General features: G+C 46.1%; 1 protein-coding gene across 2 annotated transcripts in view; it reads right to left on the bottom strand.

Annotated features, from left to right (window-relative positions):
- Positions 1–26609, bottom strand: part of LOC125905023 (transmembrane channel-like protein 3) — a 223276-nt gene that overhangs the window by 163731 nt on the left and 32936 nt on the right. For both annotated transcript variants that reach the window (XM_049602785.1, XM_049602791.1), the window contains exon 3: positions 3816–3891. In XM_049602785.1, the coding sequence (XP_049458742.1) occupies positions 3816–3891 (76 nt within the window). The remainder of the gene's footprint in view (positions 1–3815; positions 3892–26609) is intronic.

The following is a 26609-nucleotide window of genomic DNA, read 5'->3' as shown; positions in this document are numbered from 1 at the left end:
AGGTAAGATATACCCTAAGGGATCATATTGACTGGCAAGAATGCGATAGATTAGGCGGAGCGTGGGCATCTTGATGGGTGTCACACAATGTTTGTATCCCATGCTATCAGGAAGGCAGCTCCAGCGCAAGCCCAAGGTGGATTCCTGGGGGTCAATGCCAGCTTGAGAGAGCCACAAGTCCGTGCTAACAGATCTTGCCTCTGGAGGGAGGTGTTCGACAACACTGGAGTCATTACTCGCCCACTGGCGAATTTCAAATCCCCCTTGGGATAGTGTGGCATGAAGTTTGTCCAAAAGTGCTTTGGCTGTGGCTGAGGAAGGGAAGCTCTGCAGGCAATTGTCGACATAGAACGCCCTCAACACGGAGTTCAACACTTCATTGTCACTCTCTGGGTGCTCTTTTGCATGACGCTGCAGGGCGTAAATGGCACAACAAGGGCTACAAGTCGTACCAAAAGGTAACACCTGCCACTCATAGGTCTTTGGGTGTGTAGCTTGAGCCATAGCTCGCCAGAGGAATCTGAGCAGTGGTCTGTCAGCAGGGAGTAGGTGAACTTGGTGGAACATAGATTTGATGTCACTACTGATGGCCACGCTATGCTCACGGAAACGGAGGAGCATGCCAAGGACAGAGGGACCCAGAGTTGGACCGGGAAGAAAGCTGCGATTCAGGTTCAGACCATCAAGCTGGAAAGAGCAGTTGAACACCAGTCGAGGTTTCCCACTTGCTTGTTTGATGATGTGATGTGGAACATACCAAGATTCTGAACCTGGCTGATCATCTTTGGGATCCACCTCCTTCACATACTCCACCTCAACCAGTTTCAGGATCTCCTGGTTGCAGATCTCAATTACCTCAGGGTCCTTCTTCAACCTGTGTTCAGTTCCTCGCAGCCATGGTAACAAGTTATGGGTTGAAGAGGTTAACTGCAGACTGTTGGGTGCTCTGAGCAATGGGGTAGCATACCAAGAGACTCCACTTGCTTCTTTGACTACAGTTTTCGTCTCAAGCAGCTCCAGGCAATAATGATCTTGCTTAGACCGGGTTACTTCCTTCTCCTTATGGTGTGGGAAGGAATCTAGACTCCACAGTCTCTCCACATTCTCCATCAACTCGGCAGTAGCAGGGCAGGATATAGTGTCGCAGAGTGTAAATAAGGTTTGTGCACCAGAAGTCGGAGGTCGAGGTAAGGCATTGGCTGGGCCCTGAACAGCCCAACCCAGGGCAGTATGGATGGCAATGGGTCCCCCATAAGGTCCAATGTGGACAGGCTCTTTGGGCACCAACAAGTGGGAATGATCTGAGCCTTTCAGGATCAATGACCAACCATGGAGGAGGGTGGGGTTAGGGCTTTACTAGACATTTGATATATTCAGTAGAGGTATCTTTTTACAGCTCTATTTTACAACAAGCTGCAAAAAACCGATCGTCCCAAAAACGCCGTTTTTAGAGTACTATCTAAATTATCTGAAATTAACCATCATCCTTACTTTTTCTTAACATAGTTCATCTAGGTGCAGTATCATTACTAGTTCAGCTTTACTAGATATTAGATATATTCAGTAGATCGATCTTTTTACGACCCTATTTTACAACTCTATTTTACAAGCCGCAAACAAACCTACCGTCCTAAAAACACAGTTTCTAGCATATTAGCTAAAATATCAAAAATTAGCCGACAACTTTACTTTTTCTTAATATAGTCCATCTAGGTGCAGTGTAATAACTAGTTCGGCTTTACTAGATATTAGATATATTGGGTAGAAATATCTTTTTACAACCCTATTTAGAACCCTACTTTGCAAATCAGAAGAACTACAACTATGTTGCTGATATGTAACCAACTGCATGGCGCGGTCCCAGGGAAGTGTTTTTCCTAGATTTGGAAGTTGTAAACACTGAATTGAGAGTACAGTGTGGACTTTAAGGGGATGGTAAACACACTTGTGTAATCAGATTTTAAATATCTAATTTCTAAATGGGTGAAAATTAATTTTATCCATATTTTACCCATATCTGACAGCACCCCCAGTTGTTGACTACACTCACATGATAGTTGAGGTCAAGAGCTCTCTATAACAGTTGGTCCCATGTCTGTACCCCCTTTTGTTGCTGAGTTATAAGCCCTCAAACATGCACTGAGGTCAAGGTTCAAAGGTGAATGGCTCAAAGCAGGAGCCATATAGAATCTTCATACTGATATATGTTAATCTCCAGGTTGAGACCTTTCCAATGATGTATTTGGTTTAGCTCTACAACAAAGTTTTGATTTTTTTTATTTTTGGACACAAGCCATGCCAGGTGAAGTTTCAGAGAGCACTTTGAAGGCCCAGTGTATATAATGATTTTTATTTGTTTATTTGCTTGTTTTTTTCTTTTTTACTGTAGATAGTTACTAAAATGAGTCATCCTCAGAAAATTAAATACTACTAAACCTTAAAACCAATAATAAGAATAATGAAATAAGCAAACATAGTATTAAAATGATATTGAAATTTTAAAATCTATTTACAGAGTGGAATGGTAGCCTAATAGATAACTTAGATTCAATTTATTATTGTTTAGATACTTTATTATTGTTTAGATACTATTTAGCCTATTATTGTATTTACTTTTAGCATGCTCTACTTTTATCTACTGTAGGCTATATGTTTTAATTTATTTGATAATGAATTTATTTTATGTTAGACCTACATCTTAATATTTTATGTCATTTATCACAGTTTAGTTCTTAACTCCAGTGTTTCCTCAGTGGGAGTGTGTGCGCCGCTCTCCCCTGGTGGAGTGGAGGGTGGCCAGGTTGCAGCGGCGGCTGCCTCCCTCCATGTGATGGTGTTTCCTCTCTGGTTCTTCCGTGCTCAGCCTTATTTTTTTCTTCTTCTTCATTTATTTATTTATTTGTTAGTGGCGTTTGGATTCGGTTATGGCAGACGGACGGTAATCTGAAATGGAATGAAGCCAACACACGGCAGACAGTAGCTACAAAACAGTAGTGGAACACGCCCCATCCGCCCACAGCACAATGCTCTTAAAGCCTACGCTATCAAAAGCTGGCAAAATACATTTATTTTATTTTATGGCCTTGACATTAACCTGTCATATTGTTGAGTTATCAAGGACACTTCCGTGTTTTTGTGTGTATACAGGAATGTTAAAGATATCATTGAGGACAACGAGGTTGACGTGACGTTGTTGAATCAGGGAATCCATGTGTACACCATGAAAAAGGATCCTAATTGACTTTACATTGGCATTGTTTCCGTGGTAACGGCACGTAATTTCAACCCATTACGTGCTGCCACCATGGAATGCTGTGTTACGAGGTCGTGGTCATTTCATGTATTTCTGTGAGATCAGGTTCTTCCTGATCCACCTTTGTAAAGCTGAAAATAAAGACATACGTCTTTATATTCCATAATCTGTCTTTGTGGCTGCTTGAGATTTGAAGAAGATGGGTTCTTTTCATGTTGTGTCTTGGCCACCCCTTGATGAAGCATAACCACCATACTCTATGGCTCTACAAAAAGGACCTTTGAGGATACTAGCCATGTTCTAAACCAGGAAGATGGTAGGAAGCATTTTGGAGTCATCCTCTGATTTGCTAATATTCTTATTTTAACCAATCAGTGCACTTAAAGTCATTTTGGTTGTTTAGTTTCTATGTAAATAAGGAACTCTTGAAGGTAAATATAGGCAGCATTACAATGAAAGTTCTAATAATGGATTACACACTGTTTGTCTATAAAGTTGCATTTAAATCTGGGATCAGTGTTACTACATGTTGGGTGTAAGTGACTGGTGGGTGCGTACATACATCAGCTCCCGCAGTCTGGTAACCTCTGGTTCTGGTCAGTTGGCCCTCGTACTTCAGAACAATCTCTCTGGCCTGCCTGGGAAACAAAGACATGCAGGTGGAAATTCACTTAGTACATTTACTCACACACCGGATTTGTTCTTTCCTCATATATCTAGATTTTGTGTACCTGTACACTTCTGATAGTACTCCACTACATGTTTGAGGCAAGTATTTAATTTTTTGCTTCACTTCATTCATCTGTGATTATTGATTGTTATAAACAATTTTAAAAAATGAATAATGAGTGGTAGCCAGAGTATGACTGCACATTGTGAGGTGTATGGAGAGGTATAGATAATAATAATTATAGATTATAGATAATAACTGAGCCAGAGGTCAACTCCAATGTGAATTGAATGTGTTTATTGTTCTTGTTATTCAGTCATTATTTGGACTGTCGTACTATTGAAGGCAATGAACAGTATTATATGGTACACGTGGCTACATGTGTAAATGTTATTATATATATTTTTACACTATACAATGTATCTTTCTACTCTTTTAAGGAGCACCTGTAACGCCAACAATTTCCCCCCAGGGATCAATAAAGTATCTCTGATTCTGATTCTGTTATATTGTTCAGCATTTGTAGATAAAAATGATAGATGTTATATTTGAGGATATAAAGAAATGAGGACACTCATTCCAGTTACAGTATTTCTATGAGGCTTTTTAATGTTAGAATCAGTGTGTGTGTTCTGTGGTTAAGAGCAAATTGGTGACTAGAATCAGAATCAAAAAAGTATTCATTGTCAAGTAGGTTTTCACTTACGGAAGGAATTTGCTTTGGTTTTTTAGAGCATACATATTAACATACAGTGAACCTGTAAAAAGAATTTAAGTAAGGCAAGGCACTGCAACACTCAAGAACATACATGTGAATAGAAAAAAACACAATGAAGTATGGCAAAGAAACTTTTAGAAAGCACTATACCATACAAATATGTACAATATAGATGTTTCAGAAAAAAACTGTACAGTTCTGTGCAGGAGGTGCAAAAATATTAAGCAGGTGATGTGCAAAAATTCCAAGCGGTGCAAATGTGTGCAACGTGCATAAGTAATATTCCCAGATGTGCATTAATGTAATGCATATAGACAGTGTTTAATGGGAGGGCAGGGGGTATGAGAGTCCATGTCAGTGGTCAAAAAGTGGTCAAATATGTACTGTTGTGTTTACATTTCATTGACTAAATATGCGCTGGAACGCGTTCAACTTTTGTTCAGAATCAGCTACTTATCACAGGTCACTGACGCAACTTTCTTCATTCATTCCCGTAGCGTCAAAGTGCATTAAACAGTGTCGAAGCTCAGCGTCCAAAGACTTCAATGGGGAAGCATAGAGTGGGTTGTTCCACTGCAGCAAAACTAGACAGTCATTGGATAAATGTTCGGTTTTGTCCCGCCCATCGGAGGCTCAGCGCCCCTGGTGGGTCTATGGGGCAGTGGGCTGGCCTCGGCTGGCCTGGACGCTGGGCTTCTGCATGATGATTGGATGATCTGTCTGAGGCTGAATCCCTTTTTGATTGACAACGAAATGAGCGAATCAGCGATCTTGAAATATAAACCACCACCGGAGCATTTTTCAAGTTTCATTCCATCGTTCCGAGTTGATCTGGAGACTTTTGCAATCCTCTTAGTGACTTTTTCTTTGTTAAAAACGACTAGCAACAAATCTAGCATCTTTTTCTGGTGTTATTGGAGACTGTACTCATGTTTGGAGACTCTGACTTCTGTCGCTCTGCAGTTACTGTCCCCAACGAGCAGCGGGTGCTGCTGTGAGCCCCTCCACTGTCCCAAAGCACTCACAGGTGGTCACACTAGCCTCGCGCAGCAGCCCCAGAGGGTAGAATTTATGTATAAATAAACGGACACATTTTATGATGTAGGCCGACAATGAGCTTCCCCTCCTTGAAAGACCAGCAGCCGCCACTATTTTGGTCCTAATGGACCGCAGCCTCCCACCAGTGGGGAGTGTCACAAAGAGTTTGTGTTCAGGGTGGGAGGCGTCGGCCATAATCTTTCCTGCCCACTTCAGGGTTCTGGAGGGATGGCAGAATGCAGCCACTGACCTTCTCAACGGAGTGAATGATACACTGCAGTCTGTTCCTCTGCTGTGATCATAAGTGCTATATTGTAGGCAACTGGATTTGCTTGCGTTTTTTGAAGACGTTTTGCCTCTCATCCAAGAAGCTTCTTCAGTTCTAAATGATTGGTACGGAGATGCAGGCTTTAAACTCTGTGTGGGTGTTGTTGGGGTCACATGTGAGCTCTTTGCTTCAGAGTCATCAGGGTCCACTACTTCCACATCCATGAACTCATCCTTCGCCAGACACGCCAGATCGGCTCTCTGTCTTACAACGGACGGGCCATATACATCTTCCCCGACCTGTCTACCAGTCTGGCCAAAAAGCGAGCCGCCTTTGGATACGTGAGGAAACTGCTCCGTGACATCCGAGGCACCCGATTTGGCTTCTGCCATCCAGCAGCAAGGTTCTGCATTACTTTGTCCAGTGAAGAGGAGCACTCATTCACCGACCCTCAACTTGCAATGGACACAGGTGGTGGAGCTGCTGCTGTCAGAGACGCATGACCCAGAGACTGTGTAGGGTTACAGATTAATAACTGTAACTCGACTTGGAAGGCAACATGATCGATCCTGTAATGTCTATCGTTTATTCAACTTAAGGGCGCCAGTGACATATAATGTCTGTTGTTGACAAATTAAGCCACTATTTTGTTTACGTCCTGACCTGTTGCTATAGCAACCACTCTTGCCTATTTCAATCGATCGATCAATCAATCAATTTCATTGATAAAACCCAATATCACAAATCAAGGCAACTGAGGAGGGATTCCTCTTCCAGGACAGACAGACGTGCAATAGATGTCGTACAGAACAGATCAACATGATAAATTAACAGTAATCTGTATGACACAATGAGACAGAAAGAGAGACAGAGAGAGAGAGAGAGATGCAGGACAGACGGTAATGATAATAGCTTACAACAACATTAATTAAAGTAATACTATTATAATAATAATTACAGCTATTGTGGTACAATATGTTGAAAGTATATATTCATATATAGTATACATATGTGACAATAATCATATGTGTATAACAACAGTAGAAGTATGACTAATGATAACAGCAGCAGCAGGAGGCATCAGGCAGGACCACGGCAGCAGCACAACCACACACATCACACTATTCAGGCACTGCTTTTTGACAATTGTTTGCTGCTTTTCTATTATATTCTTCAGCTATGGCAGGCTAGTTAATTTTAAATTGACGAGTTTTTCTTTCCTCTTAATTTCTCCGTGCATGTCTGTTTACTGCACATTTTCTATGTCTATCATAATAATTACCTGATCTTGTGTTAGAGTTGATAGTTTTGTATAGGTAACTGGGACAGTGATAGGTTAATCTACAGACCGGTTAAATGGGGAATATGATTACACCAAGTTCAGGGAGGTGTACAGGTAAGAGGGAATTGTATATGTGTATTTTTATTATGTTTTGTGTCTCTACTTTGATTTCTATGCAGGCTTAAAGCTTTATATGGCAGTGCTGTTCTCTATCGTATCGAGACTATCTCTCCACACAGTTACATATTCCATATGAATGGGGACTGACCCCACTGGGACAGTTGACGTGGATATTTCTTTAAGACACACCACTACGTGGCCCATGCGTGAGCTTAAAAGCCCCAGGTACACATGTAATCACTGATTCATTGATTTCCACTCTGGCAGTAGGAGACGTGAGAGCATACGTGTTGTTGAGAAAGGAGATTAGCGTAGATCCACTTGCCGATTGTGTGAGCAGAGAGTCAGTCTCCGGGCCCCTCTTGGGATTACTGGTCTGTCTTTATTCTTTATTCTCTTATCCTTAGTTTGGAAAAGTAACTTGGAAAGGGGTACTGTAAGGCGTATTGCACGATCCGCTCTGCTAACGCGCCCAGGTATAGTCCACCACCGAAGCTGATTTGGTCGGCGGGCGTGGTGTGGCATCCCTCTCTGCCCAGTGATGTTCGGGAGTGGCACAAGGTGTATCGCTGGGTGTCCGGCTAACGCACCTGCATGTCATCCTGTGTGTGTACAACAAACACTGAAACACATTATCCGCTGTCGAAACCGACCGAGTCAGTGGGAATAGCGTGGAGGCTAGCTGCTGTGTCCACAAACCACCGTAGCAACAGCTAGCTGCTGTTGCTACAAACATAAGGCACAGCGTGCAAGGGCACTTCCTGGTTTGCCCGGTACGTCAGTATGGCAAGTCGGGAGGGACCTCCCTGCAGGGGCTGCAATGCGAAAATGCCTGCAGAGGATGGCCATGATTATTGTGTGATTTGTTTAGGTAGTGATCATGCACTCATGGCAAGGGATGACCCATCCTCATACATGAGCTGTTTTTGTTTGTCAGCGAGATTAAGGGAGGCCCACTGCCATGTGTTTAGAACACAGCCACCCACGCCTGCTCATGGACTGTAGTCCGCCAAGCACCCTAGGACTGTGGCTCCAGCAGTGCAGAGTCCAGCTGGCATAGGTTCCCCTTCACCCTCCAATATTGTGATTAAATCAGTCGGACATGAGCGGTCTGTGTCACATGGGCCGCAGGCGACAACTAGCAAGCCTCCCGCCCCTGGACCCTCCACCATGATATCAGTTGGGGCTGATAGGGGCTGCCAATCTGACTCAGAGTCAGATAGCGAGATTGATATTATGAGCCTGGAGCCCTCAGACTATGTGTTCCCCTTAGAGGAAGGGAGGGACACAGTCATGGAAGAACATGAGCAGCAGCCCCCTCTCCTTCAGGAGATTGTGAGCAGGGCAGCTGCTGCGTTGAATATTGAGTTGCCATCTAATCAGGGGCCTGCCCGCTCCCATTTTGATGATGAGGCGGGGGCAGTCCACACGCTTCCTGGTGCCCCTCCTCTCGGACTTTGAGGATGTGCTCCGGAAGCAGTTTCAGACACCATCATGTCGCTGGTCTGGGCTCTGTAGACGCCTAGCGGCGGTTCACGATTGGGAGAAGATAGGCTGTGGGCCGTTACCTCCGGTGGACCAGGCTTTGGCAGCCTTAGTGTCTCCATCTAAGTCAGTTCTTGGGAAAGGTGGCTGCCCCAGTAAAAACTACAAAATAATGGGCACCTTGCTCACCAAAATGCATGGTGCTATGGTGGTCCAGACCCAGCTGGCCAATACAGGGGCCATATTATCCCTGTACCAACGCCATCTGACTCAGCAGCTGAAGGAGGGTTGCAGTGATGACCTGCTAATGGAGCTGCAGCAGGTCTCCTCACTTCTCTCTAAGCTAATGAGGGAGCAGGCAGAGGCGGCTGGAAAAGCCATGTCGGGACTCTGGACAGTTAGACGCCACCTATGGTTGTCGCAGTCTATGCTGCAGCCGGAGGATAGAGCTTGTCTACTCAAGCTGCCCGTAGAGCCATCAGCAATGTTTGGGCCGGATGCGTCTAAGATGCTTCAGCAGGTGCAGGAAGCTCGTCGCTGTGCTCGAGAGGTGTCTGGTGCTTTAAGGCGGAGCCAGGACTGGCGCCGGCCTCAGCCACAGCAGCCTAAGCCTCCTCAGTCTAACTCAGGGGTCGGCAACCCGCGGCTCTGGAGCCGCATGCGGCTCTTTCATGCCTCTGCCGTGGCTCCCTTTGGCTTTGAAACAAAATGTCAATAAATAATGGCTATTTAATTTTAATTTATTTTATTTTATTTAGTTAGTTTATTTTAATGTAATAGTTGTTATTTTGGAGAGTTAGGTGATCTTGTAATATAAAAATAAAACGTATTTTAATATTTTGTCGATCGAAATATACGTCACACCCCCTATGCATCATCTCTTGCTGCCAAGCAATTGTATTGTTTTTAGCGGTCAACCCCCGGTAAGCTAGCAATGGACAGATCAAAAAAGAGAAAAATTTCTGATGAAAATAGAACATTTAATGCTTCATGGACATATTCATTTGCTTTCACTGTTGACGAGGTTGGTTCACCTGTGTGCTTAATATGTGGGGAGAAAATAGCAAACAACAAAAAATCAAATGTTGAAAGACATTTCCAGAACAAACACACAGCATTCGCGGAAAAATACCCAGCTGGAGATGACCGAAAAAGAGCAGTTTCGGAACTGCTGCGGAAAGCTGATCAGAGCAAAAATACTTTCAAGAGGTGGATGAAGTCTACAAATTCAAGTACTTCAGCTAGTTTTGTAGCAGCTCAGGAGATCGCCAGGCACGGAAAGCCGTTCACAGATGGAGAATATTTAAAAGAATCGTTCATCAAGATATCAGAACATCTATTCGTGGACTTCAAAAACAAGAGTGAAATTGTTCAGAAAATTAAAGATATGCCTCTCTCTGCAAAGACTGTTAAGGACAGGACCACAAAAATGGCAGCAAACATCACCAGTCAACAAGTTAAGGATATTAATTCGGCTCCAGCGTACTCAATTGCCTGTGATGAGTCAAAAGATGTCAGCGATATTGAGCAAGTTGCGCTTCTATGCAGATATGTGAACTCTGCTGGGCCACAGGAGGAAATAATTGAGTTGATACCACTTAAAGGCCAAACACGGGGGGGAGGACATCTGTGAGGCTGTGTTGGATTGTTTAAAAACCAAAGAAATAAACACCAACCACCTGGTTTCAGTGGCTACTGATGGAGCACCGAGTATGACAGGAGCACAGAAGGGGTGTGTGAGTTTACTCCAGAAGTCGCTGGATAGAAAGCTGCTGACGTTTCACTGCATCCTGCATCAAGAGGCATTGTGTGCTCAAACATTCCCTGCGGACTGCACAGAGGTGATGAATCTTGTCATTCAGATAGTGAACAAAATAATGGCAAAAGGATTAAACCACCGACAGTTCCGTTCATTATTGGAAGAAGTTGAAAGCACATATTCCGATCTCCTGCTGCACAACAGAGTCCGGTGGCTGTCCAGAGGGGAGGTGCTGAAACGGTTTGCTGTGTGTCTGCAGCACGTAAAAACTTTCCTGGAAAGCAAAGGGCTCACATTTCCTGAGCTAGAACAGCCAGAGTGGCTGGAAAAGCTGCACTTCATGGTGGATATGACAGCGCACCTTAACACACTCAACAAAAGTCTTCAGGGGAAAGGAGGCACAGCCCTGCAGATGCTGGAGGAAATCTTGGCGTTTGAGCGCAAGATGACCGTGTTTGCCAGAGATGTACAGAGAGGTACGCTGTCTCACTTCCCCTCGTTAAGAGAGTTCAAAGAAGCACACAACGCTCAGATAAATTATGAGCATTTACACCGTGCAATCATCACAATGCAGACTGCGTTTGGGGGAAGATTCAGCGAGTTCAGAAAGGAAAAAAACACACTATCCTTCCCCATCACTCCCCTGAGCATCGACCCGGCTCTGTTGAATATGACTGCATTTACAGGTGTGAGTCAACCCGATCTTGAGATCGAACTGGCCGACATAGCTGACAAAGACATATGGGTGTCTAAGTTCAAAAGCTTGACAGCTGACCTTGAAGATGTTGCTCGTCAGAGGGCCAGTCTTGCTCAGGGGCGCAAATGGAGTGATATTGAAAACCTGCCCAAACCGGACAAACTTGTGTTCGAAACATGGAGTGCCATTCCCGACACTTACATAAACATGAAGAAGTATGCGTTTGGAGTCCTGTCGATCTTTGGATCCACATACTTATGCGAGCAGATCTTCTCCAGCATGAACTTCATAAAAAGCAAATATCGGTCTCGCCTCACAGATGACAGCTTGCAGTCCTGTGTGAAGATCAAAGTGACGTCTTACACCCCCGATATGGATAAGCTGTGCAGCGAAGTTCAAGAGCAGAAATCACATTAACCAGGTGAAATAAATTATTTAATGAGCTATTATTTTGCAAATGTATATTTTTATATTGGTTCCTGAACTGATTGTGTTTTTATATTCAGGTCCACGGTTGACTGCTGTACATGAGAAGAAATAAAAGGATCACGGCACACTGAAATAGACTTACGTCATAATAACATTTAAACTGGCATTTGTTTGTTTTCCCTTTTTTAGTTAAAGCGAATATGCCGCATCTGTATGCCTTCAGAATATTGGAGCGAGTTGATTTTTTTTTTAAATTCATTAATAAGGGAAGGACCAGTGTATTTTTTTTTTAGAGTTCAAAAGAATTTGGTGTTTTGCTCCGTTACACCCAGAAATAAAATGTGAGTCGTTTTCTGTCTAGTTTTTGATTTCATAAATGCTATAGCATAAGTGTAATGAAACTATAAGTGGTGTTATCGTCATTTTAGGGATCAAACAGAGTTTGCGGCTCTAGGTGGGTTTTATTTGGTGGGAAATGGGCTCAAATGGCTCTTTGTATGCTGAAGGTTGCCGACCCCTGGTCTAACTGGAGTCAGGGGGATCTGAGGGGCCGGCTGGATGCATCCAGGCGGGGCAAGCCTAAGAGAGGGAGACGAGGCAGTGGTGGCCAGGGACCGCCCCAGCCCTCGCCTCAGTCCTGACACGATGTCATCCCAAGCCGGACCCTGTCCTCAGAGGGTTCATGCGGCATGGGAAGCTCTGGGTTGTTTCTACAATGACCCAGGGGTACCGCTTACAGTTTATACGCACCCCTCCTGTGACTCGGTTGGCTGCATTTTCAATCATTGCAGACCTGCAGCACTCTCCTCGAGAAGAGGGCCATCAGGGAGGTGAGGAGGGAGAACCAGCGGGCGGGGTTTTATTCCCGTTATTTCCTTGTCCCGAAATGGGACGGTACTCTCTGGCCTGTATTAGACCTCAGGGGACTGAACAAGTTCCTCTGGCCTCTGAAGTGCAAGATGTTAACTATACTGAGGGTGAAGCAGGCTATCCTGGTAGGCGACTGGTTTGCAACCGTCGACCTCAAGGATGCCTATTTTCAAGTACCGATCTGGGAAGGGCACAGACGGTTTCTCAGGTTCGCCTTCGAAGGCAGAACCTTCGAGTTCTGTGTCCTCCCTTTCGGCATCTCTCTGGCCCCTCGCACCTTCACCAGATGTTTGGACGCGGTCTTGGGGCCTCTGCGGTGTCAGGGTCTCAGGATAATGAACTACCTCGACGATTGGTTGTTATGTGCTCAGATGGAGAAGCAGTGTTGCCACCATGTATCAGTGTTGTTGGCACACATCAGGAGTCTGGGGCTGCGTATCAACGAAAAAAAGTGCAGATTACAGCCTGCACAGACCACCCAGTTCCTGGGCATGTGGCTGGATGCCAGGACTGGGTTGGTGACACTGACACAGGAAAGGCAGGAATCCCTCAGGATCTGCCTCTCTCATTTTTCACTGGGAGCCAAGGTTACCTGAAGGCTTTGTCTTCGCCTCTTGGGCCTTATGGCAGCAACAGTACAGGTGGTGCCACTGGCTCTTCTGCACATGCAGCCAGTACAGAGGTGTCACTTTTTCTGGGGGCTATGCCCACAGAGGCACTTACAAGCCACAGTGTGGGTCACCAGAAGGCTGCGTGTGGCCCTCAAATGGTGGGAGACCCCAGCCAACATCTCCAGGGGGGTCCAGTGCTGCGCCCCAGGTGATCTCTACGGACACATCCCTGGCAGGATGGGGCGTGGTCCACTAGGGCGAGGGCACCAGCGGGAGCTGGAGTGGTGCCTGGATGGACCAACACATCAATGTCCTGGAGCTGAGGGCCATTTACTTGGCACTTCGGCAATTTGCACCGAGCCTGCAGGGCCATCACGTGCTTGTGAGAATGGACAGCACGGCGGCGGCGGCTTATGTCAACGGGCAGGGGGGCTTGGGCTCCCCACGTCTTTGCAGGGTGGCACACAGGCTGTGGACATGGGCAGGCACATGATTCCTGTCGCTCAGAGCCATGCATGTGCCTGGGCAGGTGAACCTGGGGGCGGACCTGCTCTCCAGGGGTGGCCCGACCCCAGGGGAATGGCGACTGCACCCGGAGGTGGTCGAGGAAATCTGGTGTTGTTTCGACAGGGAAGTTGCCGATCTGTTTGCATCCAGGAACAACGCGCACTGCCCGCTGTTCTTTTCCATGGGGAGAGACGCCCCCACGCTGGGCGTCGATGCCATGGCACACCAATGGCCTCCGGGGCTGCTGTATGCCTTTCCCCCATTCAGTCTCCTTCCAACCCTGCTGCTGAGGGTCCAGGTGGAGGAGGTGAGGCTGATCTTGGTGGCTCCGAACTGGCCTCACATGATGTGGTTCTGAGGGGTGGCACCTCTCCTAGACGGGAGGCCATGGGAACTCCCAGTTCGCCGGGACCTTCTGAGTCAGGCACAGGGGGCCCTGTTCCACCCCTTTCCACAGGGGCTCAAGCTCTGGGCCTGGCCCCTGAGAGGGCCAGTCTGTTGGGCATGGGGCTAGCACAGTCGGTGGTTCAGACCATTCAGGGTGCTCAAGCGCCATCAACAAGGGCGGCGTATTCGTATCGCTGGGACCTCTTTGCGTCATGGTGCAGGGCGAACCATGTGGACGCACTGACCTGTCCAGCTCCTGAGGTGCTCCGATATCTGCAGGAGTTGCTTGAGGCAGGGAAATCACCATCTACCCTTAGGGGTATGGTGGCAGCAATCGAGGCCGCTCGTGTTGGGGGTAACAGGTTAGCCAATGGTGATTGCAGCCTCATCTCGCAGTTTCTGAAAGGTGCTGTGAGGCTTGCTCCATGCAGCAGAAGGTTGGCTGTCCCAACATGGGACCTAGACCTGGTGCTGACTGCCTTGTGACGGGAACCCTTCGAGCCCCTGGAGTCAGCGGACATAAAGTGGTTGTCACTTAAGGCTGTGTTCCTCATAGCGGTGGCATCAGCTAGGAGAGTGGGGGAGCTACAGGCCCTGTCGACGCACAAGAACTGCTGTAGATTCTTGCCCGATGACGCAGGTGTTCTCTTGCGCCCGAACCCTGCGTTCCTGCCAAAAGTGCTTTCAGACTTTCACCTGAATCAACCAGTGGAGTTGAAGTCCCTTCGCCCCTCCCAGGAAAGGGATGGGGGGGCTCGAGACGGGCCTTGGCTATGCCCAGTCAGAGCCCTGAAGATATACATTGAGCGAACAGGCGCATTCAGAAAGATGGACCAGCTGTTCGTTTGCTTTCAGCCCCGGTGCCTGGGTCTGCCGGTGTCTAAATCCAGGCTGTCTCATTGGATTATGGAAACGATCCAATGGGCTTACACAGACTCTGGTGCTCCGGCTCCTGGGGGAGTGAGGGCTTACTCCACATGGGGCATGGCAACCTCCTGGGCCTTGTGGCGGGGAGCCACGCCCTCTGAAGTTTGTGCGGCTGCTACGTGGGCGAGTCCATCTACCTTTGCGAGATTCTATAACCTGAATGTGGCTGCTGGCACTTCCTTTGGGGAACTGGTGCTGGGTGCCGGTTCACACTGAACTGACCTTTTTCATTATGCCCCTGTGCCGGTGAGCCAGGGAGATGTCTTATTATTATATTATTACCTTGTCAGTTGGCCTAGCAGAAGGCAGGCCATCTGAGCGGCCTCTATACATGTACACCTTGCATCTTGCATCTGGCGGGGATGGTCATGCTTGTGGCTGCGTCTGGCGCCTCAGCAGGGGGAAGGGACACGCAGCGTCTGGCGGAGCCTGTGTATGTGTATTGTGTATATTTGTATATAGCATTTACTGGGTGTTTTGTATTCACACGCACTGTTTTGGAGCACTCTGGTGGCAGTGACGTCTCATTCGATTACCAGGGTCAGGGATCCTGGGGTGAACTTAAGGGGGTGCATCTGCTCTGTCTCCTCAGTCTCCTCGCGGTGTGTCTTACAGGGTTCCCATACATATGGAATATGTAACTGTGTGGAGAGATAGTCTCGATACGATAGAGAACGTTCGGTTACGTTGTAACCTTGGTTCTCTGAGTGAAGAGACTATCTCTCCAGGGCAAGGCCGCTCGGAAACCGTTCCAATCAAGGTTAATCAGTGATTACATGCGCACCTGGGGCTTTTAAGCCCGCACATGGGCCACGTAGTGGTGTGTCTTAAAGAAATATCCACGTCAACTGTCCCAGTGGGATCAGTCCCCATACATATGGAATATGTAACTGTGTGGAGAGATAGTCTCTTCACTCAGAGAACCAAGGTTACAACGTAACTGAACGTTCTACATCTGGTGCTGATGTTGTCCATGCTACTTATACTCTCTTATGTCTATGGCTTCAGCTAATCACAGCCTGACTCCTAGAACAGTGGGCATGTCAGTTAGATTAGTTAGCTGGAATGTTAGGCATCTTGGTAAGCTCACAAAGCTCAACAAAGTACTTCATCACCTCAATAGCTTAAGTGTGCAGATCATGTTCCTCCAAGAAACACATATGAATGTGGCTGGCCACACTAGAATCTGCAGGCAATGAGTCTCTCAATCCTACCACTTGCTTTTTAACAGTAAGGCACGAGGAGCTGCTATTCTCATTCATCGCTCCATTCCATTTATCTCCTCAAATGTAATAGCAGACCGCAATGGGCGCTATGTTATCGTGACAGGGAAACTATATAACACTCCCCTAATTCTACTAAGTGTATATGCCCTTAGCTATGACGATGAGCAGTTTTTTGTACAGCTCCTCTCCTTGTTACCAAATATTGACTCACACCGCCTCATTATTGCGGGAGACCTGAACTGTTGTCTTCAAAATTTGGACACATCCTCTAACAGAGCAACTGCTAATTCTAGATCTGCAAAAGTGATTAATACATTTCTCAGAGCCTATGCTGTTACAGATGTGTGGCGCTGTTTGAACCCCAATACACATGGATATTCTTTTTTCTCCCCTGTTCACCGCACATTCTCCCGTACGAAGTGGTCATCCACGGGCGGAAGAGGGCTCCGAGCGGGGCTCACAGCGGAGCTCCTTCTCCCCCGATACCGCTCTCCAACAAGTACGCGGCTCTGTCCGTGAGCGAGAAACCGGCGACCCGGGACCCACACCAAGAGACGGCACCTGTTCCTGCGGCCACAGACACCATAGCCTTCCCTCCACTCACTGGTAGCTGCCCTCCAGCAGATGGGTGTCCAACAGGGAGCCGTCCGCCGGCGCCGACCCGCTCCTCATCCCAGCCGGGAAAATACCGGACATCCTGAGCTCCCATCCGCAGGCGAAAAGGATTATTATCCACGCAGGTACGAACGACATCGCCAGGCAACAGTCCGAACTTTTAAAGCAGGATTTTAGACACCTTTTTAACTCCATCTCACAGTCCCAGGTGACTGTTTTTATCTCCGGCCCCACCCCCACCTGCGGCAGAGGGATTGGCAGCTTCAGCTGTCTGCTTAGCCTCAACACCTGGCTCTCCTCTGCCTGCAACTCGTACCACGTCGGCTTCATCAACAATTTTGATGTTTTCTGGGAGAGACAACACCTCTTTGGGCCAGATGGGCTCCATCTTAACAGGGCAGGTGCCCGCATGCTCTCAGCCAACCTGGCATACGGTGTTCAGCATGCAATTTTCCCCAAACCCGTACCAGCTGCTCTGTCCGACACCGATTGATGTCCCCCAGGTCCATGCTCCTATCCACTCAGTTCCACCTCTGACCACCATACACACAGTACCGGACTTGGACCTCATATTCACACCAACACCTTATCCATTCCGGTAAGCATTACACTACATCAACACATCAGACACCGCCATACTCACTCCGTGAACCTTCATAACCTTCGACCACTCACAAAACACCCACAACCCACCTCCATGATCAACAAGCCTCCTGTCACCATCAATGTGGAACTTTTTAATGTTCGCTCTCTTTTAAATAGAACCTTTTTAATGAATGACGTGATTTTAGATAATAAATTAGACTGTCTTCTTTTAACTGAGACATGGCTTGGCACTGACGCACCTGTTGTACTCACCGAGGCCTGCCCACCAAATTTTAATTTTTTGTTTTCTACTAGAGAGGGTAGAAGAGGAGGCGGGACGGCATCCATTACAAATGACACACTGACCTCAAATGGAGTGTCTTTTAGCAGTTACAAGTCATTTGAGTACCATGCCTTTACTTTTAGCAGCCCTCTGATTCTTTGCATCACTGTTTACAGACCACCCCATCACTCTAGTTCTTTTATCAGTGAATTCTCTGAACTTTTATCAATCATTCACACCTCTTATAGCAGGATTTTAATAACTGGTGATTTGAATCTAAACGTTGATGATACCTCGGATCCAATATCCAGTTTTTGAAGCTTTTAAATTGTCTTGATTTTAAGCAGCACATTATACAGCCAACTCACAACAGAGAACACACCCTGGACCTGGTCATAACCCATGGCCTGTCCATCGGTGTGTCCTCTGTTGTCGACCTGGCTGTGTCCGACCACTACTTTGTATTTTTTAACATCACCAGTTTTAACCAGGAGGAGGCCCCGGTGAGAGCAGTGAGGAGGCGCTATCTAACTTCTGAAGTGGCTGCAAATTTTATTGGGATTTTACAGAGCACTCCTGCTGAAATTTTACTTGCACCTTGTGATTTTATCGTTGATAATTTTAACAGTAAACTGAAGTCAACTGTGGACTTAGTAGCTCCAACTGTAACTAAAACAATAAAAAGAAAACCTACACCCCCGTGGAGAAAAAACGATGAAATCAATAAACTGAAAAGAGAATTCAGGAGTGCTGAGAGAAGATGGAGAAAGAGTAAACTGACCGTTCATTATGAGATTTTACGTCAACAACTCAAAACCTACAATAACGCAGTCAAAAAGGCACGAATTTCACATTTCTCACAACTAATCACCAACCATAAAAACAACCCCCGGTTCCTCTTCTCCACTTTTAATATTTTAACAGGCACTGATTTTAATAAAGTTCTTAAGACACCAACAGATAATCTTTATGAAGACTTTGCAGACTACTTCAGAACTAAAATCAAGGACATCAGATCAAGCCTGTTATCCAAGAAAGTTTTGTCTGTTAACACACCTGGACTGTTGTCCTTGCCTGAGGAAACACTGGAGAGTTTTGCCCTGGTTGATGCAAGGACACTTGGTCGAGTTTTCTCCCAAGTAAACCCAACAACTTGCCTTTTAGATCCAATTCCCACATCATTTTTAAAGACATTTTATGGTTTCTTTGAGGAGCAGTTTTTAAACATCATGAATTGCTCTCTTCAGACTGGTGTCTTCCCCACCGCCTTTAAAACGGCGGTGGTGAAGCCCCTTCTGAAGAAGAGCAACTTAGACCCCAACGTTCTTAATAATTACCAACCTGTATCCAGCTTACCGTTTTTAAGTAAAATTTTAGAAAAACTGGTTTTTAACCAAGTTAATGACTTTTTAAATAGAAATAGCATTTTAGAGCGGTATCACTCTGGTTTTAGGAGGAACCACAGTACCGAGACAGCCCTTCTTTAGATAACAAAAAGCTCACATTGTTGGTTCTACTGGATCTAAGCGCCGCTTTTGATACGGTAGACCATCACATTTTATTAAAAAGACTCAGACACCTGGTCAGCCTCTCCGGTACTGTTCTTAACTGGTTTTGTTCTTATCTCACAGACCGATGCTTTTATGTAAGTATGGATACATGTTCCTCAGGAACCCATGAAATTGGATGTGGGGTTCCCCAAGGCTCAATTTTAGGTCCACTTCTCTTTAATCTTTACATGCTTCCTCTTGGGGACATCATCAGGAGACACGGCGATGTATAGCTGTGTATCATCGGCATAACTATGGAAGCTGATGCCGTGTCTCCTGATGACACAGGGCCAATTGATGCCCTTTTTAACTGCATTGTAGACATCAAGTCATGGATGGCAGAGCATTTCCTACAGCTCAACCAGGACAAAACTGAGGTTTTAGTTATAGGTCCTGAAGGCCAGAGAGAGAAACTTTTACCCAAACTACAGGATCTTAAACCAACCCAATCAGTAAAAAATTTGGGCGTGACTTTTGACTCTGAGCTGAATTTTATCCCACATATCAAAAATATAACGAAAATAGGTTTTTATCACCTTAAGAACATAGCCAGAGTCCGCCCGTTTCTCTCTCAGGCCAGTACGGAGGTGCTAATGCATGCTTTTATTTCCTGTCGCTTAGATTACTGTAATGCCCTGCTCTCTGGTCTTCCCAGAAAGAGTATTTTAAATCTCCAATTATTACAAAACTCAGCCGCACACGTGCTGACGAGGACCAGAGGGTGGGAGCACATTACACCAGTTTTAGAGTCGCTGCATTGGCTCCCCATCTGATCCAGGATCGATTTTAAGATTCTTTTACTCGTTTTTAAATGTCTTAATGGCCTTGCGCCCTCTTATTTATCTGATCTGCTTTTACCATATCAACCCTCACGGACCCTGAGGTCCTCCGGCACTGGCCTTTTAACCATACCAAAACCCAGAACAAAAACCCATGGTGAGGCAGCATTTAGCCACTATGGCCCCCACCTGTGGAACAGCCTGCCGGAGAGCCTCAGGACTGCAGAGACTGTTGATATTTTTAAAAGAAGATTAAAGACACACCTTTTTAATCAGGCTTTTAACTAATATTTTAAACTCTTCTTATGTTCTTATCTGGTTCTATCCTACTTTATGTTGCTGCTTTTATCTTGCTTTTTAAGATGATATTAATCTTAATTTTTTGTTTTTATTTATCACTGGTACTGTATCTATTTTATTTTATTGATAATCTTATGTATTTTATTTTTGGTACTGTATTTCTTTTATTTTATTTGTTCTTTTAGTCCTATTTTATGCTTTTAGTCTTTAGCTTTTAACTCCAGTGTTTCCTCAGGGGGGGTCCTCCACACTGGGAGCTGTGTCGGGTCTGCTATTGGGAGTGCTGTCCTTGGGTCCCTTCGGCCCGGCCGGCTGGGGGCTCCTCCCTTCGATGTGGGGGTCCACCTGTCTGTCGGAGTCGGGGGGGCCTGGGTGCTGGTCCCCCCCAATGGCACGGCCTGCGGCTCCTCCCAGTGTGGACGGCCCCAAACGTGGCGTTTCCTTGATCCTCAGTGCCATTGTGTGTGTGTGTGTGTGTGTGTGTGTGTGTGTGTGTATGTGTGTGTATGTGTGTGTGTGTCTAGTATTAAGGGTGGGAGGGAGGGGCTTTCTTCCTTTGTAATTGTTGTTCTTTCTTTAATTGTGTTAATTGCTTTTAATTCTGTAAAGCACTTTGTGTTGCATGTCCGTGCAGGAAAAGCGCTCTACAAATAAAGTTGATTGATTGATAGATTACTTTCTTGCCGACAATGAGTTACTACCATTCATTTTAAGCTACAGCTATCAGGCGAGCATAATTTCTGACCAATCACCCCTTGTATTGGACATGAAGTTTACAAGCAAGTCTACCTCCCGCCCACCCTGGAGATTGAACACATGTTTACTATCTGATGTCACTTTTGTGGAATTTGTTTCCAAACAAATAGATTTTTTCATTGAGACAAACACAACAGAGACAACCCAATCACAGTGTTGGGAAAACACAATTGGGAAACATTTAAAGTGTACATGCGAGGTTGGTTAATTTCCTATGTATCACATGAAAACATCAGCGTTCTTCTACTCTTTCTAATCTTACCAATTGCATTCTACAGTTAGAGAATGAATACACAACATCTCCTTCTGCGGATCTATATAAAGAAATATTTCTCCTTAAAACCGAATTTGACAATCTATCCACTTACAAGGCTGAAGAAATGATTATCAAGTCCAGACATGCATACTGCAAATATAGTGACAAAACAAGGAAACTTTTGGCACACCAACTCAGACAGTCTTCTGCATCTCGGTTTATTTCAGAGATCAATACCAGCAATGGCCTTACTTGTGACCCACAGAAGATTAATGATGCATTTTGTTGGGAATAGAATGATTTTATGTGTTTTACTATCAGTTGTGTTTCACTATATACGTTTTAGATGTGTGAACAATGAGAATACTGAGATGATTTCAGCTGATCTGAATGTGTTTGCTTTGCAGAAGTGGAGAAGTACAGGAGAGGAAGAGACATGAAGTCTGAGGAGCACATACCGCAATGCTTAGATAATTAGTTTCATATATGGTAAAAAGAATAGAAAGTGATGTACAGATAGTAAGGTACAGCACGTGTAGGGAGTTGTGTTGTTCTCTTGTCTTTCAAAACAGGAACCACGCCCCCACTGTCAGCGGGAAGGAGTCAGATTAACACGAGGCAGGGGCGTAGTGTGGTGAAGGAGGAAGTGGAACTGCCAATGAGAAGAGGACAACGCCTTGCGTGCACAATGACACTCTGTTACGCTCAAATATACTGGGTCAGGGAAAGGACAGGAGGTCAGACTTCGTGAACTGACACACCTTTGTTGTTCGTCAGGGACGTGAAGTTGAGACCCAGAGCTCTGTAATTTTATTCCTTTACTGCTTAATAAACTACATTAACTGAGACCGAATATCTTCTCCTATTGCTTCAATAAAGAACACGCAGGACTGAGCTCACACATAGCATATTGGAAAGTAGGATGAGCCCCAGTCCATCAATTGGTGACCCCGACGTGATTGAAGCCGGAGGAGTGACGGGATAAAATACATTCAACAGCGGAGGACAGCAGTATCGTGACAACACTTGCCGCGGCCTAAAAAGAAGGTAAGCAGACGCCTGTTTTATCGAAGTTCTGCAATTGGAAACACTAAAACTTGTGTTGTCATTGTACTAAAGTCTCCTAGTCTAAAATGTAAAGGAATAAAATTAAAACAAAACAAAAGTGAAATGCCCCGGGGCAGGGTGAAAGGCCCTGGAGCAAATCATAAATTTGACTCCTAAATACGAAACATAGTCAACACCTCGACAGGACAGGGTGAAAGGCCCTGGAGCAAATCATAAATTTGACTCCTAAATATGAAACATAGTCGGGTGTAAGGCCCTGGAGCAAATCATAAATTTGACTCCTAAATATGAAACATAGTCGGGTGAAAAGCCCTGAGATTAGGTTTTCCATCTAATCTCTAAAAAAGAAAAAGACGAGTGTCCTGAGGTGGATAAGCTCGGGGGGGACCCCATAAGGTTGCCCCTTGGACAGCTGAGAATATAGTCTGAAGACACGGGTTGTCTGAGGTTGAAAGACCTTTGTGTAGATTGTTACAACACAAAAAAGAGGTTACAGAGTTCTGCGGGCAGGGGAGCGTTTTCCATGTGATCCCTAACACTGAATACTATCACTCATGTTGAGACATCTATTCAATGGTCCGCAGAACCACCCTTATATTGGGAGTGTAAATAAATAAGTCTTTTAAGGGGATATTGTTTTGTGGGTGGCTTACCGACAACCAGCTATTTTTACGGGGCGGAAGAGTTGTGTAGAGTCTATTAGAGGTGACTCGAATTCCAACTCTTTTTGTGCCTGAGCAGTGGTCGCGTTCTGTGGGGAAGAAAAAGAGGAAGTTGTGTAATTTCACCTTAAGATAGAAGCCATTTGCCGCCGAGCCATAGGCACCCCGCACACTCCTAGGAGAGTGGTGTAGAAGCTTGGGTGTGTCGGCCTGCATTTGGTGGAACTTAAGCAGCGAAATCACAACGGTAGAAAGGGGAAAATAAGTCCGCGCGGACTGCGCTGCAGAGCGGTCACGTGGCGCTGAGTATTGTGTGTATTGTTGTAATTGTGTGAAGTTTTGTAACATCATGACGAGTAGTACCCTCTGAGTGAATTAAGTAAGAACAGAGGAGGGACAGAGAGACATCATGGACGGTGAATTTGACAGAGACTGTCGTGAGCAGGGTGGGTGTCCTCCCGTCCTAGTAAAAACACAGTATGGGGAGATTAGGAAACAGTTATTGTCAGGAGTAATAGATAAGCAGAGACAGGCTGTAGGAAAGGAGTTTGATGATTTATGGAAGGCATTACAGGCCCAAAATGAGCTTCCTGGGGATGAGGAGGCAGTAAATGTTACAAAGAAATTGCTGGCTGCAGAAGTAAAAGCACGAAATGATTTGGAAGAACACGCCAAAAAGGAGAATGAACCTAAATTTATAAAGAGAACATGGAAAAATCAGAAAGAAATGAAGGAGCGCAAACGAGCTCTGCTCCATCAGATGGCAGTTACAGCCATGGCCTACTGGAAAAACACAGACAAAAGTCACAAAAAACAAAACAAAGATAAGCAACCTCTGTCTGCTCCTGCAAAGGATCCAGCCTCACCCCCACCAGAGCCCACCTCTAATAGGTTGTATCCTGAGCTACCCCAAACACCCACAGCTCCAATTCCCCCACCATATTCAGGGAAGAATATGCAAATGCCAATGTTGATGATTAAAGACGGTGTGCTTAATACAGATGCGATAGGGGAAGAAGAGTATGTGAAGGCCAAAGAGGAAGTAATGAAGGAAATAAGACAGGGAATCGTACAGGTGGAGGCATTGAAACAGGACGTGATGAGTATTGTGGCGGGCACGCAGAATGTGCATCAGGAGACTCTGAGATCCATAGACAGGAGTAGGGACATGCAGGATGATGTGCGCAGCATAGAGAGCAGAGACAGTAAGAGAAGCATGAAACAGGGCCCTCTTTCCTCCAGCACCTCTAATGTGGAAGCAACGGAGGAGGAGCCGAGGCCACTAGCAGAGGCAGTGTTTCAGTTGAGGGCACAAAGAGAGAGGTCAGATAGAAGCAACAGAGAAAGGAGAAACAAGGAAAGGATAGAAGAAAGTCAAGGATGGTCAGGGTCAGACTCTGAGGGCGACCATGATACGAGGGCTGTAAGACTAACAGGAATAATGAAGTCAATCAAAATGCCACACAGTGCTGCGAGCTCACGTTCAGGTCGTCCCCATTCTCCTTATAATCTCCGACAAAATAAGAACAAGCCAAAAACATTCGCCATGCCACTCCTGGAAAAGACCCCAGGAGGAGGAGAGGTATACCAACCCTTCTCCTTTACAGATATGCACTGCATCCTGGATAAGATGCCCCGCCATTAGAGGAGGAGGCCCTGGATGGAGCGTCTCTGTAAACAGACCATGGGTCACAAATTAGCATTAGGGGACTGGAGAGCGCTATTGGGACAACAGCTCTCCAGCTGGGATTTAACTGCACTTGAGACGTTGGCAAAAACAGTTAATTTAGCGGATAAAGAGCCATTCGCCCAACATGCCACTGCTATCGGTCGGGCCATGCGACAACAGTTTCCCATTCCATCTGGCGCCATGCACACGCTCACGTTTCACATCGAACCTGACGAAAACGTCGCAACATTCCTTAGCAGATGTAAGAACACATGGGTAGATGTGGCTGGAGTACACCCAGGGTCTTGTGACCTACAAACCACCCTGTTCAGAAAGGCCGTGTTAGAGGGACTGCCTACGGTAAAAGAATCATTAGAGAACAATCCTGACCTTCCTGGCTGTTCCACTGAACAGTGGGAGAAACACCTCACACACCACATGAAAAAACACAGAGCTAAACAGGCGGAAGAGAAGGAAAGCACAGACTCAGCACAGGTTCAGCTGCTCAAACATCAATTGGAGGATGCACGTCGCAAAACGAACGATGTGAAAAAAGACAAAAAATCAAACAATCAAATGATTCAGCAGCCTCAGCCATCACCCACAGTTACCCCAGATCTTTTTCCAACCCCTGAGGAGGTAGACCCTCGCCCTCCCCATTGGAGCGGCTCCCGAGGTGGTACAGGAAGATTCAGAGGCAGGGGGGGAAATCGTGGTGGCCCAAGAGGGGGTCAGGGTGATGGGGAGTGCTTCCTTTGTGGAGACCCATCGCATTGGCGGGAACGCTGTCCACACCAGACCCACTCATGTGACGCTGACCCCGAGTGGTTGGAGGACAGGATGCACCGGATGCTAGGCAGGCAGTTCAGACCTCCCAGGGGTGGCGGAAATAGACCCCCCAGAGGCGGATATCAGGGACCGCACAGGGGAGATTATCAAGATTATGTGCATCAAGCACCCAATGCCACTGTCGCTCCGCAGGGTCAATATCCTCTGATGACCTGGGAAGATTCCCAAGGATATTGACGGGGCCCAAGAACCCCTACGCGGGAGGGGCTGGCAGACCCCTACTTGCGACTGAAAGTACTGAATCAAGAACTGCCTTTCATGTTAGACACGGGGGCACGGTATTCCACATTAAACCTCACTGTGTCTGCTACTCACATGTCATCATCAGCGGTTGAATTAACTGGGTTCTCGGGTCAATCAGAAAATCTGCCGCTCACAAAACCACTCACCACTACCATACTCCAAGCAGATCAGACATTTCCACACACATTTGTTTCCTCAATGGCATGTCCTGTTAACCTTTTGGGCAGAGATGTGTTATTAAAGTGTGGAGCCTCCATCCTGTGCAGCCCGGACAGACTGATAGTGACATTCCCAAACGGGTACACTGTGAACTGCTCATTGTCAACTGTACATTCATCTTCACAAATGTTATCTGCAGACACATCCCCCACAGCTGAAGGACAGTGGGCAGATATCTACTGGGGCCTCCTCGAGCCAAACACCACAGCAACTCCTGGGATTTGCGCTCTCTATCAGTCATGGCGCCTTTGGGTTCAGTCATTAAATCCCTACACCCCTCCTCCCGATCCCTTCCATGTAACACTCTATTATGATAGATTAGGTGATGAGATGTATCAGCAGGCATTTTATAACGAAATTGAAGGTCACAGGTGGGATATACAGTCGTCCTGTATACTGGTTGGTAATGAGGGAGTGGCTGCAGCTGTTGACCTCGCTTCAGAACAGCAACAGTGGTATGAGGGGGAGGAAGAAGCCTCCCTTCACATATCTCTGGCAATCCATGCAAAACATCAGGCCAAAGACTTG

Source organism: Epinephelus fuscoguttatus, linkage group LG2 (genome assembly GCF_011397635.1).
Source record: "Epinephelus fuscoguttatus linkage group LG2, E.fuscoguttatus.final_Chr_v1".
NCBI lineage: Eukaryota > Metazoa > Chordata > Actinopteri > Perciformes > Serranidae > Epinephelus > Epinephelus fuscoguttatus.
The sequence above is the reverse complement of the archived record's forward strand: the minus strand, read 5'-3'. Positions and strand labels throughout refer to the sequence as shown.